This window comes from Helianthus annuus, chromosome 17 (genome assembly GCF_002127325.2).
Source record: "Helianthus annuus cultivar XRQ/B chromosome 17, HanXRQr2.0-SUNRISE, whole genome shotgun sequence".
NCBI classification, from domain to species: domain Eukaryota; kingdom Viridiplantae; phylum Streptophyta; class Magnoliopsida; order Asterales; family Asteraceae; genus Helianthus; species Helianthus annuus.
Genome location: NC_035449.2, coordinates 69,627,158 through 69,643,280, shown reverse-complemented (window position 1 = coordinate 69,643,280; position 16,123 = coordinate 69,627,158). Strand labels below are relative to the sequence as shown.

The window sequence follows — 16,123 nt, the reverse complement described above, 5'->3', positions numbered from 1 at the left end:
TCGGGATGTTAAGGTCCTCAAACACAAGAGAATCCCTCTTGTCCGAGTTCGTTGGAACTTCAAACGTGGCCCAGAGTACACCTAGGAACGCGAAGATCAGATGACAGAAAAGTACCCCTAGTTATTCGAAACCAATGCAACTACTACTGAGGCTGAAGCTCCTACTGCGGAATTTCGGGATGAAATTCCAAATCAACGGGGGGATGATGTGACACCCCAGGAAAATCAGTAAACGATACAACTTACCTAGCTTCCTCAGTAACCGCATGCTAAATTTCGGGATGAAATTTCTTTTAAGTTGGGGATAATGTGACAATCGAATTTCCAAGATTTCTATTTCGCATTTATTGCATGTTCATGTATTGTTTAGTTGTTTAATTGCACAAATAATTGGCTATGGAACTGTAACGTTTTGATACAATGAAGTGTATTGTGTGATTATGCATGGTTATGTGTTAATTGTGGAAGACTTGTCAAATATGTGAACTTGGTGGTGAAACTGTGAAATTGATGTGAGATGGTGTGCTTGTGTAAGATATAGTAGTTCAGGGTGTATAGAGTAATTAGTGAAAATTAAACCATACTTAACCCTAATCTCTTTTCACTAATCATTTACACAAAACAAAAACACGTACTTGCAATCCTCTGATTCTCTGGCAATCATCATCACCATCATCATTGGCACAAGATATCCATCGCTCTTGATTTCCATACCCTAACTAGAATCAATTCAAGGTAATCGTTTATTGATTGTTTGATTGTATCAATTCTTGATTATTAGAATACTTGTAAACCCTAGCTTTGATTTGATGGTTCTGTGCTTTAATTTGAATCTTGATTATTGTGTTATGATGATGATTAGTCGTGAACAACTTGGATATAAACTGATCATGTATACGTGCGTACCTTAGGACGTGATTGATTAACTGTGAGCACATACTTAGCATACCGAGCAAACCAAGGTGAGTTCACACAGCCAAGGCATGGGGTTCCCAGGGTGGGAATGGGTTGGATTATTTACTTGTACTTACCTAGCTTATGGAACTTAGTTATATGGTCCTCGGGTGAGGAAGGGTTATTGATAAGATACGACTAGACTAGTGATACTTATAGAACTGATCTTCGCACACACGCCGGGGTTGGCCGCGATAATATGACTAATCTTCGCACACATGCCTAGGAAGGCCGTGAACTATACACTAAACTTCGCACACATGCCGGGTGGCCGCGATACAAATATACCTAGTCTAGAATACTTGGGAACTTTCCCTAATCTTCGCATACATGCCTAGAGGGCCGCGATACGAACTAATACGATACATGACTTAATGAACGAACACAAGGCTTACTATACTATTACGATTACTGAACTATTAACTGTGAACTCGCTCAACTAGTTGTTGACTCTCTGCTGCATGCCTTGCAGGACCTTAGGTACATATAGAGCTTGCACAGGGAGGAGCAGGTCGTTGTGGGACATGGATCGTGGATGCCATGTTAAAACATTTAAACATTTGAACTTATGTTATTTATTGGGTTTTCATACTTATGCTTCCGCTACACTTTGAAACTATACTTACGTTTCGAACACCTATCGTATTGAATGATTGGTTTGCATTTACTATTACTTGTTATTAATTACATGTTCGATATGATTGGTGGCTTGATCCTGGTCATGTCACGCCTCCAAGCGGTGGTACTCCGCGTGTGGATTTTTTGGGGGTGTGACAAATATGCTTAACAGAGGATTTGATACTAACAGTGGTTGTTCTAATGATGAATAAGTATTGTTATATAACGTCTGCTATAAGTATTGTTATATAATTTTGTTTATCAACAACAGTTTTTTGGAAGAATTTACGGTATATTTTGGTGTCATAAAAGGTGTGTTGTAGCTAAAGTCTAACAAAAGAGAGCATCTGCTGATGAATAAATGTCTAAAGATGCAAAGGTCTGCAATGGGTCAACAGATGTTAACGAACAACAGATGATATTCAATCTTAAAATGCTTAACAGAGGATTTGATACTAACAGTGGTTGGGCTAATAATAGATGTTAGACTTACGACTGTTGAGTTACACCGATTGAAAAAAAAACTGTTTTTGAAACTTCTGCTTGCCTAAAAATACATCCACTGTTAAAGGTACCGTCTGTTGTCATAATTTCTGTTTATCCTAATGACTGTTGATTTACTATACTGCTGACTGTCATCCATTATGACAACAGAGGTTCTGACGTGGACAGATGTTAGCTAAAAATAAAACAACTGCTGAAAGTTATCATCTTTTCTCATAACTTCTGTTTATCTAACGACTGTTTGACTCACACTGTTCCCAACGACCAACAGAGGTTTCCAAACAACTATCATCGGTTGTCGCAAGAGAGGTTCTGACGTGGACAGATCTTAGCCATCAAATATTTGTAATTACTACCACGTTAGCATTCACTTCTTCTCTCTATGTAAAAGCTGTTTCATCCCTAAATCGAGGTTCTACCACTGCAGTCTCGAATTTAAAATTCTCAAAAACAGTTTCCAACATGTTAAAAATCCTCCAACTTAAACCCTGTTTCATCCCCAAATCACCTTCTTCTCCGATCATGTCTCTGAACATCAAAAACCCTCACAACTACCTCCCCATCTTCGAGAAAACCAGCAAAAACACCCGCTATCACTCAATAATTGACCTTTTAACGTCATCAAAATACAAATCAATTCTTACTGCTGATGCTCCGGTTCATACAGAAACACTCCGACAATTTTGGTTTAATGCTGAAATAGAGGTTGAAGATAATAATCCAGTTGCCATCACATCTAAGGTCGGGGAAAGTTTGGTACGAATTTCCCCCTTTACAATTTCCACTACATTTGCATTGGACGACTTGGGAGGTAAGAACAACTTTGAAAAACTTAAACTTCATAAGAGTTCATTGAAAGAGGGTATGATGCACAATTAAAGGAAGTTACTATCTACAAACCAAACTTCTCTCCGCCAATGAAATTTTTGTTTCATACTCTTTTAACTTGTCTCTCAGCCAAGACCACCGCATTTAATGAGATACCTTTGAACATTCAGTATTTGGGTTATGCTATTTTAACAAAATCTGATTACAATTTATCACAAGCACGGTTTTCTGATTTGTTGAATAATGTGAAAAATGTGAAAAAATTGAAAAAGGTGTTCGTAGTAATGCTTTTCTGTTGTATCCAAGACTTCTAAGCTACTACCTACGAAAACAAGTGTCACAAACAGATTTTGAACAAGGTGTAGCTTTTCAAATAAATAGTCTTACAAGTAAAACTTTTACTAAACTTATGGATAAAGAGTCAAAAGTTTCAACAACTGAAACAAAGGGGGATGAGCCTGGTTTTGATGCATCCGCATCAGTTGCTCAAACTTCTGTTGTTGAGCGAACTGCTCATGGTGATTATGACACCACAACCGGTGTTGTGAAACACACACTAGGAAAACGCAAAAAGAAAGCTGTCACATCCAAAAAGCCCATCAAAACCAAACAAACTAAAAAGGTTCCTCTGGAAGATAAGATCCCAGAGGTTAATGCAGTGACAACACAAATGTCAGTTGAAACCACTGATGCTACTTCCTCACAGTTGTTGGAAAGATCTCAACCCATCCAAACTCCTCATGTATCCTCACAAAAGGATCATGTTGTAAGTACAGGGACACCACAACATGAAGTAGACCTTTCATATGAAAGTATGTTTAAAAGTCCCTCTCCCAGGGCAATCACGCTTTCTACACCACAACCCTCGACTCAAGTTCCATCAACAATATTACCTCTGTTTGAAGCAATTGAATTTCAGAAAGAAAACAGTTCCTCTAATGCACACATTACTGAGAGTAGATCGCAACAAATGACTGTGTCTGAACCAATTCAATCTCCTATACTACAAACAGTTGAGGAGGTTATCCCCGTTGAGTATTACGAAACTCTTGGTGGTAGTTCAAGTGGAGCAGCCACTACAACTGTTGAACCCATTGGTGATCAGTTGGACAGTGGTTACATCATTAAGACTCCCTTGAAGGCAACTACTGATGAGGTTACAACTGTAATCTCTGCTTCAGTGGGAAGTCCCCAGAACGAAGAAAAAGGGGCATCTGTTTCTGATGATATGGAGACTTCTCCTATTATCAAAACAAATACAACCACTACAGGTGGGAATTCAGATGATCCTATTAAAGTAGGTGATGAATTAACTTATAAGGATTTGACAGTTAGAGTGTCTACCATTGAAACAAATGTTGCTGAAATGAAATAATTGGTTAAGCAGATGATAGAGCTTTTTAAAAGTCAACCTACCCGACAGGAAATTGCCAATGAGCTTTGGAATTATATGCAACCCATCCTTCAAGTTCAGAGGAATTTGGCTGAAAGTAACCGCAATTTTAGTTTGGAATTTATCAGAAATTTGGTTGATACCAGGTATAAAGACACACAAGAAGACATTATGAACATTAAGGAACATCTGTTGGAACTTACTGGCTCCACCGCTACATCAATCTTTGAGAAAGATGATGATGATGATGATAATGATGCCAAAAAGGGGGGAAAAGATTCACTGAGAAAGTTGCCACCAGATTCAAAAGTTAATCCTACAGAAATTGTATCCCCTGCTCAACCTAAATCCCAACCTTCTCCAAAAAAAACACCACAAAAGAAGGAGAAAATACCTCCCACACCATCATCACCCATTTTGTCAATAGATGCTGGGAGCACAAAAGTATCAGCAGATGTTTACCAAACAGCTGCTGAGACACCAGTTGTTTCAGCAGAAGTTTCTCAAACATCTGCCATGATCATTTTCACTACACCAACCACAATCCAACCATCTCCAACGTCACAAAGATTTCCCATACATTCATCTTCACTACCAAAACATTCTCCTTCACCAGAAATCATCTCCACACGTAAGAGAAAAACTCATATCGATAGAATCACAAAAATGAACAATGATCCTCTGGTAAAGCCAACTCCACCTAATTGGAAGAAAGTCAAAATAGTGGATTCAGATGAGGTATTGAAGTTTAAAAGAATGAGAGCAGAGCTTGTCGTTGCTGGTTATGGTCCAGTTAGATCCATTGCCAGATGGTCTAAACTGAAGATAGTTGAGACCTACAAAAAGCTGGAAGAAGTTAGAACTGCACATTCAAATGTTCTTCAAAACTCAGTCTATCCTACAACTGCTGCTCTGTCTCTAAAAATCGGTACTCCGAAAAACCTTCTCTCATCATCCGATTTGTCTGACTCAATTGCAAATTTAGTTAGCAGACCACAATCACCAAACTCATCTTCAATAGTTCTTTGCCCAAGAAAACCAACTGATCCAAAAATAGTAAAGTGAAAGTCATGCTTAAAAATCTAAGTATTGACTTTGATCAGATCAGATGGTAGTGTTGAAGAGATTAAAATGGATAGTGCATATAATCTGAATGCATACGATCTCTAAGATTTGTTGGACCTTCAACTTGAGAGGGATGATGAAGAAGACATGTTCTCCCTAGACTTTGAACTACAATTCAAAGGACAAATCAGGGAGATATTGATGAGAAATAAAAATAAGTAATAAAGAAGGGTTTTCGTATCATCTGTTGTATAGGGAGATTGTTGGATCAGCAGCTGTTACATTGTTTGCAGTAGCATATTTAACCAGATCACAACATATAGCGAAGGACATGTTGCTGCATAATAAATTCTTGAGTGAGGTTTGATGTGTGTTGTTTAGGCAGGTGATCGTATGTTCTTAGTTAATGTTTGTTAAAGTTAAGTTGTATTCGAATTTTATTAAGTTTGTTAGACATCTTTTATATGTACTTATGTTTATAACAATTTATATTGTCAATGGGTGATACTCTCTTTTTTGAATAAGAGAATGGAAATAATCATATGTAACTGGTGAATTTTATTAAGTTTGTTAGACATCTTTTAGACATTTTTTATTAAGTTTGTTAAATATCTTTTATATTTACTTATAATTGTCTTTTAGCTATAATAGATAACACGTTTTGGTACAATATCTATACACATATCTATATGTTCTATCAATATGTGTTATGCATGGTTTTCTAAGAAACGACCCGTGTTTGTACACGGGTCTTACCGCTAGTAATCTTAAATTGAAAGGTCGGTGTTGAGCACATTTCTGAATTGAAAAAAATCACTCCATCTTTTCTAAATTGACAATATTCACCCCTCAAATTTCTAACTTGACAAAAAAACTAACTTTCTAACTTGCAAAAATGACCCTCCTACTTTCGAACTTGACAAAAGGCCCCCATACTTTCTAACTTCTCTTTGACCATCGAAATTTTGACATGTAACCCATCCTACCCTCAAACTTTGCTATAATATCTAAGGTAACCCTCTAACTTTGTAGATGTCACTTTTACCTCCTTAAGTTTCTAAAGTTTGAAGCATCCCCTAAAACTAATTTCTTACTTTTATTTTAATGGATGTGTCGGTATAAATTCGAATTCGTCTACGCTTTAACATAATTATTATGTACGTTTTGAGTTGGACTACATTTTGACATAAATTTTGTTTGAAAACAAATCGGGTCAAATGTAATACGTTTTGATTCGACGGTTAAAATTTGAGTTATCATACGTTTTGACGTAAATTTAGTTCGAAAACGAGTCTGGATGATTGTAGTCTATACGCTATCATTTCGCGTATGCCACTACCGCAACACGCGACGGGTAGAAAAACTAGTTTGGTTTATGTTTTCAATAGAAAAGGGTTTTTTAATTTTAAAAAATTGATAAATTAAAGAATAACACAAAGTGACAAAAATGCCCATGAGTTAACGATAGCTTTTGAATGGAGTTAGTGTATTGAACGAAAAATGACTAAAATATGGAAACCTCAGAAACAACTCAGAGGAGAAAAAAAAATCTATTTGAACATTTTAATTTAAGTAAGACAAGACTAAAACAATTTACTTAAATAAGAATCCACAATATCTTTACACTAAGGTGTTGCTTGTTTTTTCAGAGGTAAAAATTCTGCAATCTGCGGACCACATCTGCAGACATCTGTAACTGAAGAGGTGGACCAAACCTCTATAGTCTGCAAGAAGAAGACTGTTTGTTTTTTAACTTCTGCAAGCTGCTGAAATAATCTGAACATCTATATTCAATATCAATCACAAAAAATTAACGTAATCATTAATCAAAAATCAGAATTATGAACTAACATTAAACAAAAATAAGGATTTAAACAACAATTAGAATTATGAACTAACATTAAACAAAAATCAGAATTAATGAACTAACATTAAACAAAAATCAGAATTTAAACAACAATTAAAATTTTGAACTATACAAATTAAAATACTACTCCAATTACACAGGTCAAAAATAATCCTAACCTACCAACAGTTTATCGATCTATACCTCATACTATAAAACATATCATAATAACATGTGTCCCTGCCTGGAATGCAGTTTTAGGATCCGTTGGCTTGTGTTTAACGTCCTGATGAGGGCACATCTGGTGACTTATTAGAATCTTTGAAGGAGACCAAAGGGGCAGAGAATCCTCTCCTTTTGAAGGAGACGCAGGCGGCCTAGGGAGCTCATATAGTTCACTAATTTTAGGAGATGACACAAGAATACCATTGACCAATTTACCACTATTTAAAAGTGTCGGCGACGGTAGAGGTAGGGGAGGTGTCGGCGGCGGTGGAGGTAGGGGTTGTCGGCGATGGCTGTGGAGGTGGGGGAGTTGTCGGCGACACTGTGGAGGTGAAGGAGATGTGGAGGTGGCGGCTGGGAGGAGGAAGGGGTGGGGAAGAAGGAGCTAGGGTTTGTGTGGAGGATCTATGTTTAGAAGAGGAGGAAAAGAGGTTAGAAGACTTAAGTCCACATATGTCCCAAAAACAGAACAGACAGATATTTTTGAATGAAACCACTTCGTGAAAACAAACACACTGCAGACTCAAACGTCTGCGCATGGTATGTGTGGGACACACACAAAAGGTTAAGAAGAGTTTTTCATTTAAAAAAAAAAAACAAACACCCCCTAACCAACAATGGGCCGACGTGAGTTGTGAGTGGGCCTAAATAAATGCCAATTGAAAAAAACCAGATAAAAAAAAATGGGGAAGAAGAGGAAGAGAGCGCCGGAGAAACGGAGCATACACCCCCGGAACAAATACTCCGATAACCCACCGGACTTCACTCTCTTAGCATCTCTATATCCTTCATTTCAACCCTACGTTTTCTACTCCCGTGAAGGGAAGCCCAAGATCGACTGGAAAGACTTCAATGCCACTCGTGAGCTCACTAGGGTTTTGCTTCTGCATGATCACTCCATCACTTGGTATGTTCTCACCCCCAATTGGGTTCATATACGTTTTCTTAATTGAAATCATTGGCATATGGTTTGTTTTAGTGGGTATTTTGTGAATTTCGATTTTGGATTCAAATCAGTGGGGATTTTATGAATTAGAATTTGGGAAATTTAAGGTTCTGAATTACAATATGAAATTTTTGGTTGATGGTTATAAAATTAGGCCTCAAATTAGTTAATTAGGTGTGATTTTAAAACGGGCAGGTGAAATTGTATTTGGGAATTTAAGGTTCTGAATTATCTATGCCTAGCAAAACGGGCGGGTCAGAATGGGTTCATTTTGGTCGGGTCACAACGGGTTTGGGTCAAAATGGGTTTGGGTATGGGGCGAACCGGGTCATTTTAAAAAATGGTCAATTTGGTCGCTTGAAATTTGCTCGGTTTGTAAGAGAGTCGAGTCGGGCCGGCTTAGTCTACAAGGTTCGCTTGCTTGCTAGATCTCCCAAATCTTGAAACATAAATAAGCCATCATTTTTCACAAATTTTAAAGATTGTTTCACATGCCCATTATGGTGTGGGTGCGTACATACATGCGTATCCTTTAATCAGCTTTAGTTTGTGACATTCACATGGGCCTGTATTCTTTTCTGTGTTAGGCTGTTAGTCAAATTAAGGTTTTGAACAAGCTATGATTTTTATCATTAGGTGGATCCCCGATGGACAGTTGTGCCCCACGGTACCCAATAGATCTAACTATATCCACTGGATCGAGGACCTTTTATCGTCTGACATCATTCCCAATTATCATGGAGACAACAATATCATAAAAGGATTTGATATCGGCACTGGGGCCAATTGCATTTATCCTCTACTTGGTGCTTCCCTTCTTGGTTGGAGTTTCGTTGGATCAGGTACTTGAATTTTTTTTTCATTTCTTGTAATTTATTATTGTTTTTAGAGTAAAACGACTTTTTTGTCCCTGAGGTTTGGCCACTTTTGCGACTTTCGTCCAATGGTTTGTTTTTTTTCGCATCTGGATCCAAAAGGTTTGAAATCTTGACATTTTCATCCGACTCGTTAACTCCAACCATTTTTCTCCGTTAAATGAGGGGCATTTCCGTCTTTTTAGACATTTTTTATTAAAACAAAAAACACTACAAGAAATAAAGATCCACCTCCGTTGACTTTCTCCCCACCCAAACCCTTTAATCATCACAAAGTTGTCTAAAAAGACAAAAATACCCCTGACTTAACATTAAAATTGGATGGAGTTAATGAGTCGGATGAAAATGGCAAGATTTCAAACCTTTTGGATTCAAATGCTAAAAAACAAACCTTTGGACGAAAGTAGCCAAACCTCAGGGACGAAAATGACATTTTACTTTGTTTTTTTATTTTATAGTCAGAAACTTGGATATGGTATACAAAATTTAATGGCTACGGATGTTGCTTAATTTATAACAGACGTGACGGACGTAGCACTAGAATGGGCCGAGAAAAACGTTAAGAATAACCCACAAATATCCAAACTAATCGAGATTCGAAAAGTTGACATTGAGGAAGAGTTGACTAATCAAAACACTAACGATGGTGGAAGTTACACCGGCCCCCCTATACTTCTAGGTGTGGTAAAAAACAATGAGAAGTTTGACTTTTGTATTTGTAATCCTCCTTTTTTCGAGACAATGGATGAAGCGGGCCTTAATCCAAACACATCTTGTGGTGGGACTCCGGCAGAGATGGTTTGTCCCGGTGGTGAACAGGCTTTTATCAGTCGAATGATTCAAGATAGTGTTCAACTTAAACAATCATTCAGGTACAACCCGTTTAAAAAAATCTTTTAGTTTTTTTTTTTTTGTGTTATTATTTTGTATTATAGTTTTGTGTTTGTTATAGGTGGTACACATCAATGGTTGGAAAGAAATCAAATTTGAAAAGTTTAATATCGAAACTTCGTGAAGTGGGAGTTACCGTAGTTAAGACGACCGAATTTGTTCAAGGTCAAACTAGTCGGTGGGGAATTGCGTGGTCTTTTATTCCTCCAACTAAAAAGATAATATCGTCTCACGTGGCTTCAAAAAATGTCCTCACTTTCATGCTTGAGGTCAGTATATATTTCGTTAAATTGATATACACCTCTTTTGTATGATCTTGGTCTAAATACGCGTATGTAGAGTCTAATAAGATTAAAATGTTAGTTTTGCGACTTTCGTGACTTTCGTCCAAAGGTTTGTTTTTCCGCATCTGGATCCAAAAGGTTTGATATCTTTTTGCCATTTTTATCCGGCTCGTTAACTCCATCCATTTTTCTCCGTTAAGTAATGGGTATTTCTGTCTTTTTTGTTAACTTAAAGGGCAATTCGGTCTTTTTCAGGGGTATTTGATCTTTTTACATAAAGTGAAAAAGACCGAATTGCCCTTTAATCTAGAAAAAAAGACAGAAATATCGCTGACTTGATGAAGAAAAATGGATGGAATTAACAAGCCGGATAAAAACAGCAAAGTTTTCAAACCTTTTAGACCCAGATGCGAAAAATCAAATATTTGGACAAAAGTCACAAAACTAGTCAAATCTCAAGGACGAAAATGGCATTTTACTCGTATAATAAAATAGGTCTCTAATTTCTTATGCAAAAATCTGCAGCGGAAACAGATAACAATTGATGATAATATCTTTATTGAGTAATAGTCTGATCATAAGGATGTATTTGAAACTATTTGTTAAGTTAATTCTATTAATAATAATTAGAGAAAAGTTATATTCATTTTCAAAAATTATGCCTAAATCTCCAATATTAATATTTCATCAGGGGATCCAACGCCAGTTCAGTGCATTTCATGTTCTCCAATCAGTTGAATCCTTCTTCAAAGGGAGTGGCGCATCCTGTAAATTAAATGCTGCCTTGTTTTATATTGATGTAATTTCAAATGATTTGCATTTCCGCGTAACGGTAAGCATGCTATTACTTAATGATTATATACTTGGGTATTGTTGCTTATTGCAAGAATACATTTGTGTTTATATATTTCTTTCTCTTTTATAGGTCTTTGAGCAGATTCCGGGAACTCTTTTAGTTAGAGGATCCTTGAAACCTGGAGAAACCATTGTGCCAGGTTTTTTTTTTTTTTTTTTTTTTTGTTCTTGAATTATGTGTTAGTGAAAATGCAGAATATTGTAGGTTGATTATTAGTAACTTCTTTTGAACAAATGTGTAATAAGATAATGTGACTAATGTAGCAATGTGTACTTTATTCCAATAACTATTATTATATGTATAATTATGATAAATTAACTAAATAATATATTTTCTGTTCTAGGTAGAGGATCCTGTACATTAATCCAAAAGTGTGAGAAGTGTATTATAACACCATATATAACACTATATAACACCATATAAACACCGTATAACGCTATGTAGCAACATATAACACCATATAACACTATGTAACACTATATAACAAATATAACACTATATTTTGTCTGATAGCATGTATATGATAGATGTATATTTGTTATATAGTGTTATATAGTGTTACATAGTGTTATATGGTGTTACATAGTGTTATACGGTGTTTATATGGTGTTATATAGTGTTATATATGGTGTTATAATACACTTCTCACACTTTTGGATTAATGTACAGGATCCCTACCCTTCTGTTCTCTATATAAAATAAACTTATAGTTGTATTAAAAATATTTATATATGTATATAAATAAAATAAATAAATGAGTCGAGGCGAAGCTTGAGCTTGGCCTCGACTTGACTCATTGACACCCCGAAGTATATGTGATACCTTTGAAATTTGTGATAAGATTGAATTAAAATTGTAATTTGTAAAAAAATGTAAATTTTGTCTCTTGACAACCTTGGCTTATAAACATGATTATTTAGACGTTTTCTCGTTTTGTTTGCAGGGTTACTCTCATCAGTATTCCTGCAGTTGGAGGATGCTTTGAGGAAAGAATTTTGCCCAGAAAAAGTTTCCACACACATCTCAAATTCGAATCACCAGTAATTTTAATAGTTAGCGCTTTTTTTACCATCTTCTTTTGTACCAGTGTCTGTCTACTCTTGATTAATTTATGCATCAGGAAGATTCTTTTTCGTCGTTCTGGTTAATATATTGGCAATAACTGGCAGCTTCTCCGACCATAGACACAATCCTACAGATGGCAAATTGGGCGGGTTGGGTTGGGTAACGCGTCAAAAAAGATTAGGGTTGTATTGTGAGTAATCATTGACTGACCCTGAAAACACCTTTTCTTTTCATTTTTTTTTGAATTAAATAGAGAATAATGCATGTGTTATATGTGATTATGAAAACCTTATTGTTCAGATTCAGTTTCGATTTTTTTTTTTAAACAAACAAAATTTGTTGTTCGTGTTCGTTCATTTATTAAACTAACGGACACAAGCGAACTTCCCGCTAAATGGTTCACGAATTGTTTTTTGAAGTTTGGTACATAACTTAAAACTATTTGATAATTAAAAGAGAAATGAACACCAAGCTTTATTGTTTAAGCATGATTGTTTTATGTCTGTTTGTGTAATTTTGTTAGAAGTTTATAACTTTAAAGTATTAATATGTGGAAAATTATTTGTGTTAACCAGAGTATGTTCATGTTAACGAGCGGACATGGGTGTCATGTTCGAATTCATGTTAGGTTTGACTCATCAACTCACAAAAAACAACCTGTTTAATAATTAAAAAAATTAGTATAAATAGAAATGTAATGTTATCAAACGAAAAATAGGACTTTAAAACTTTTTTTATAACTAACATTGTAAATTTGTAATATCCCGTTTTCGTTATAATAACTTCTTTTCTGTTGAACGACAAATCAACCTACTCTTAAATACTTAATTTTGCCTACAGTGGGACTTGAACACTCGCCACCTGAAGATGTACACATTAACAAACACCTTTGTACTTTGGACTACAAGTCATGTGGTCGTTATTAGACTTGTACATCTCTCTTTTCTTGCATCTATCCACCGGACATCGAACGCAGTCACATTTCTTTCTTCGCAACATCTAATCGAAAGCATCTTTAAGAACACCTAGACAGTTTAGTTTGAGTTATTCACTAGTTTCTAAATCAATATTTGTACCCTTGTAATCGTTAAAGTAGCTTGATGTTTTTATCCAGAATTTTATGATTTGGCATTTAATAAATGATTGTCGTAACTTGTTGTAACTAAATATAAATCCTCAAAAATCAAATTAAATAAAAATACACTCATTTTTCCCATCTTTAAAAATCAACATTACCTTCTTCAAGCATCAGAAAAAGGAGTCATCATCAATTCATCATCTTCCATCTGAATAGACAAAATCTCCAAAACTGACTCAAGCTCATCTTTTAAAATGTGCGATTTATCTGATACCGCAAAAGCATGCAACTTGTTCCCGTCTTCTAACCAACTAACGCCTCTTTCTTTCCTCACGTCTCTTTCGTTCATAAGTTTTCGCACTTTCGACACATGTTCCCACCTTCCGGAAGCTGCATACATACCCGAAAGCAACACATACCCTACAGAAGATCTTGGTTCCAACTCAATTAACCGTTCAGCAGCTTTTATTCCTAAGTCTAAGTTTCCATGAATCCTACATATCCCTAGTAAAGATTTCCATACACGAGCATCGGGTTTAACAGGCATTGTTCTTAACTGATTTACCACCTCATCAAAACACCCTGCTCGACCCAAAAGATCAATCAAACACGCATAGTGTTCTTCATCAGGAATAACATTATGTTCATGCATCATCGTGTTGAAAGTATTTAGCCCGTCTTTAACTAGACCCGAATGACTACATGCATTTAGAATCACGACGAATGTGATTCTATCTAGTTTGACTTGTGAGTTGACCATGTCGGAGAACACGTTCATTGCTGATTCTCCATGACCGTGTTGTGCCAATGCAGATATCATAGTGTTCCATAGTATCGTGTTGGTTTTATCACTCGTGAGTTTGAAAACACGATCAGCGAGTGCTAGATTTCCACATTTGGAATACATGTCGATCAGAGAGCTAACGACTATAGTGTTCGGTTTGAAATGTGTTTTGATTAAAAACCCGTGGATTTGTTTACCGTTTTTGATCGATGGGATGCTAGCACAAGCACATAGAGCACTGCTGAAAGTGAATTGATCGGGTTTAACTCGTTTAACCATCATTTCTGTGAACAACTCAAGCGCTTCATGCCCGAAACCGTTTCTTGCATACCCGGAGATCATTGCATTACAAGACACAGGATTCTTCTTCGGCATGTCGTCAAACAACTGCCTAGCCGTATTCATGTCGCCCCATTTTGCATAACCCGAAATCAAAGTAGTCCAAGAAACGACATCTCTTTTAGGCATTTCATCAAACAGCTTTCTCGCATCGCTCATCTCGCCACATTTCACATAACAGTCAATCATCGAACTACAAAGCACCAAACTCGACAAGAAACCAAAACCAAACACCTGCCCATGAACCTGTCTCGTGAGTTCCAAATCCTTTCTTTTCACACAAACAGTCAAAACTCCAGCAAAACTAAACTCATTCAATCCTATCTTCAACATTTTTAACTCTTTATAAAACCTCAACGCCTCATTAAAATCCTCGTTATGCGCATAACCTATAACCATTGTATTCCACGACACGACATCCTTCTCACCCATTCGATCAAACAACGTCCGAGCAGGCTCCATCATCCTCAACTTAGCATACCCAGAAAGCATACTGTTCCACGAATACAAGTTTCTCACAGGCATTTCATCAAACACCTTACGTGCACCAACAGAATCCCCACATTCCGAATACATATGAATCAACTGATTACACAAGAACGTACCGGGTCTTTTCCGACCTGTAACATTCATATGCAAATGCACCCATTTCCCTTCTTTAATCAATCTATTATTCGCACATTGTTTCAACAAAAAGGCTAAAGATTTGGTGTCCAAACGCAGGCCTTTGGATGCTAAATTATCGAGTGATTTGACCGCTTCGGTTATAAGGCCTTTGGAGCATAAATTGAGGACTGATTGGATGACACAGGGACGCTGAATTTGGTTGTAGTTGGTGGGGTTGAAAGAGGGCATTGCAAAAGAAAGACACCATGTTACGAGAAAGGTGTTGTTTTGTTGTTGATGGTGAACTTCATTTGGATCTTTATTTGTTTTTGTTTTGTTGTTGTTGTTATTGGTAGTGATGGTGGCCGGAGCCTTTTAGTTCCGGCGAGCGGCGGCTGTGATGACGGTTCGCCGATCGAATATTGCCACGTCAAATTTGTCCCAATTTCAATTTCAATAGAGCGAATTGCAATTCAAGTACTTTTAAGTTTTTATAAAAGTAGTGGAATTCTCTCACGGTTCGTGACACGGTTTTAGAGCATTCACAAGGCATCATATTTTGTTTTTAAAATATAAAAAGTATAAAAAGTGGTTATGAGTGGAGGAGAGAGAGAGAAAATGTTACTGTTCATCTGTATATTTGGGAGGACACTGTTCATCCACTATAATTTTTTAATATATATTGAAAGTGGTTGTGAGTGAATGAGAGAGAAAAATGTAATGATAAAGGTATAAAAATATTATTTAATTGAAAATGAGAGAGAAAAAGTATTTGTTTTTAGTGGAAATATATTGATATAGGAGTTGTTTTTTAGTGGAATGTATGTATAATTTTAGGGGGTTGGATGTGAATGCTCTTAGAGCATATTAAATTATGTGTGTGTTGTTTTTAAAATATAAAGAGTATAAAAAGTGGTTGTGAGTGGAGGAGAGAGAAAATGTTACTGTTCATCTGTATATTTGGGG

The 16,123-nt window shown here is 36.3% G+C and overlaps 2 protein-coding genes across 2 annotated transcripts; one reads left to right on the top strand and one right to left on the bottom strand.

Annotated features, from left to right (window-relative positions):
• Positions 1-8,042: 8,042 nt before the first annotated feature.
• LOC110921632 (RNA N6-adenosine-methyltransferase mettl16) lies at positions 8,043-12,419 on the top strand. Its single transcript, XM_022165974.2, has 7 exons — positions 8,043-8,340; positions 9,016-9,221; positions 9,775-10,126; positions 10,207-10,414; positions 11,121-11,261; positions 11,355-11,424; positions 12,229-12,419. Exons 1-7 carry the CDS (start codon positions 8,117-8,119, stop codon positions 12,327-12,329), a joined length of 1,302 nt encoding a protein of 433 aa, XP_022021666.1. The 5' UTR covers positions 8,043-8,116; the 3' UTR covers positions 12,330-12,419.
• A 1,171-nt stretch (positions 12,420-13,590) lies between these two features.
• LOC110922356 (pentatricopeptide repeat-containing protein At2g21090) lies at positions 13,591-15,664 on the bottom strand. The gene has a single exon (XM_022166676.2). The coding sequence runs from the start codon at positions 15,404-15,406 to the stop codon at positions 13,592-13,594; it is 1,815 nt and encodes a 604-aa protein (XP_022022368.1). The 5' UTR covers positions 15,407-15,664; the 3' UTR covers position 13,591.
• Positions 15,665-16,123: the final 459 nt, after the last annotated feature.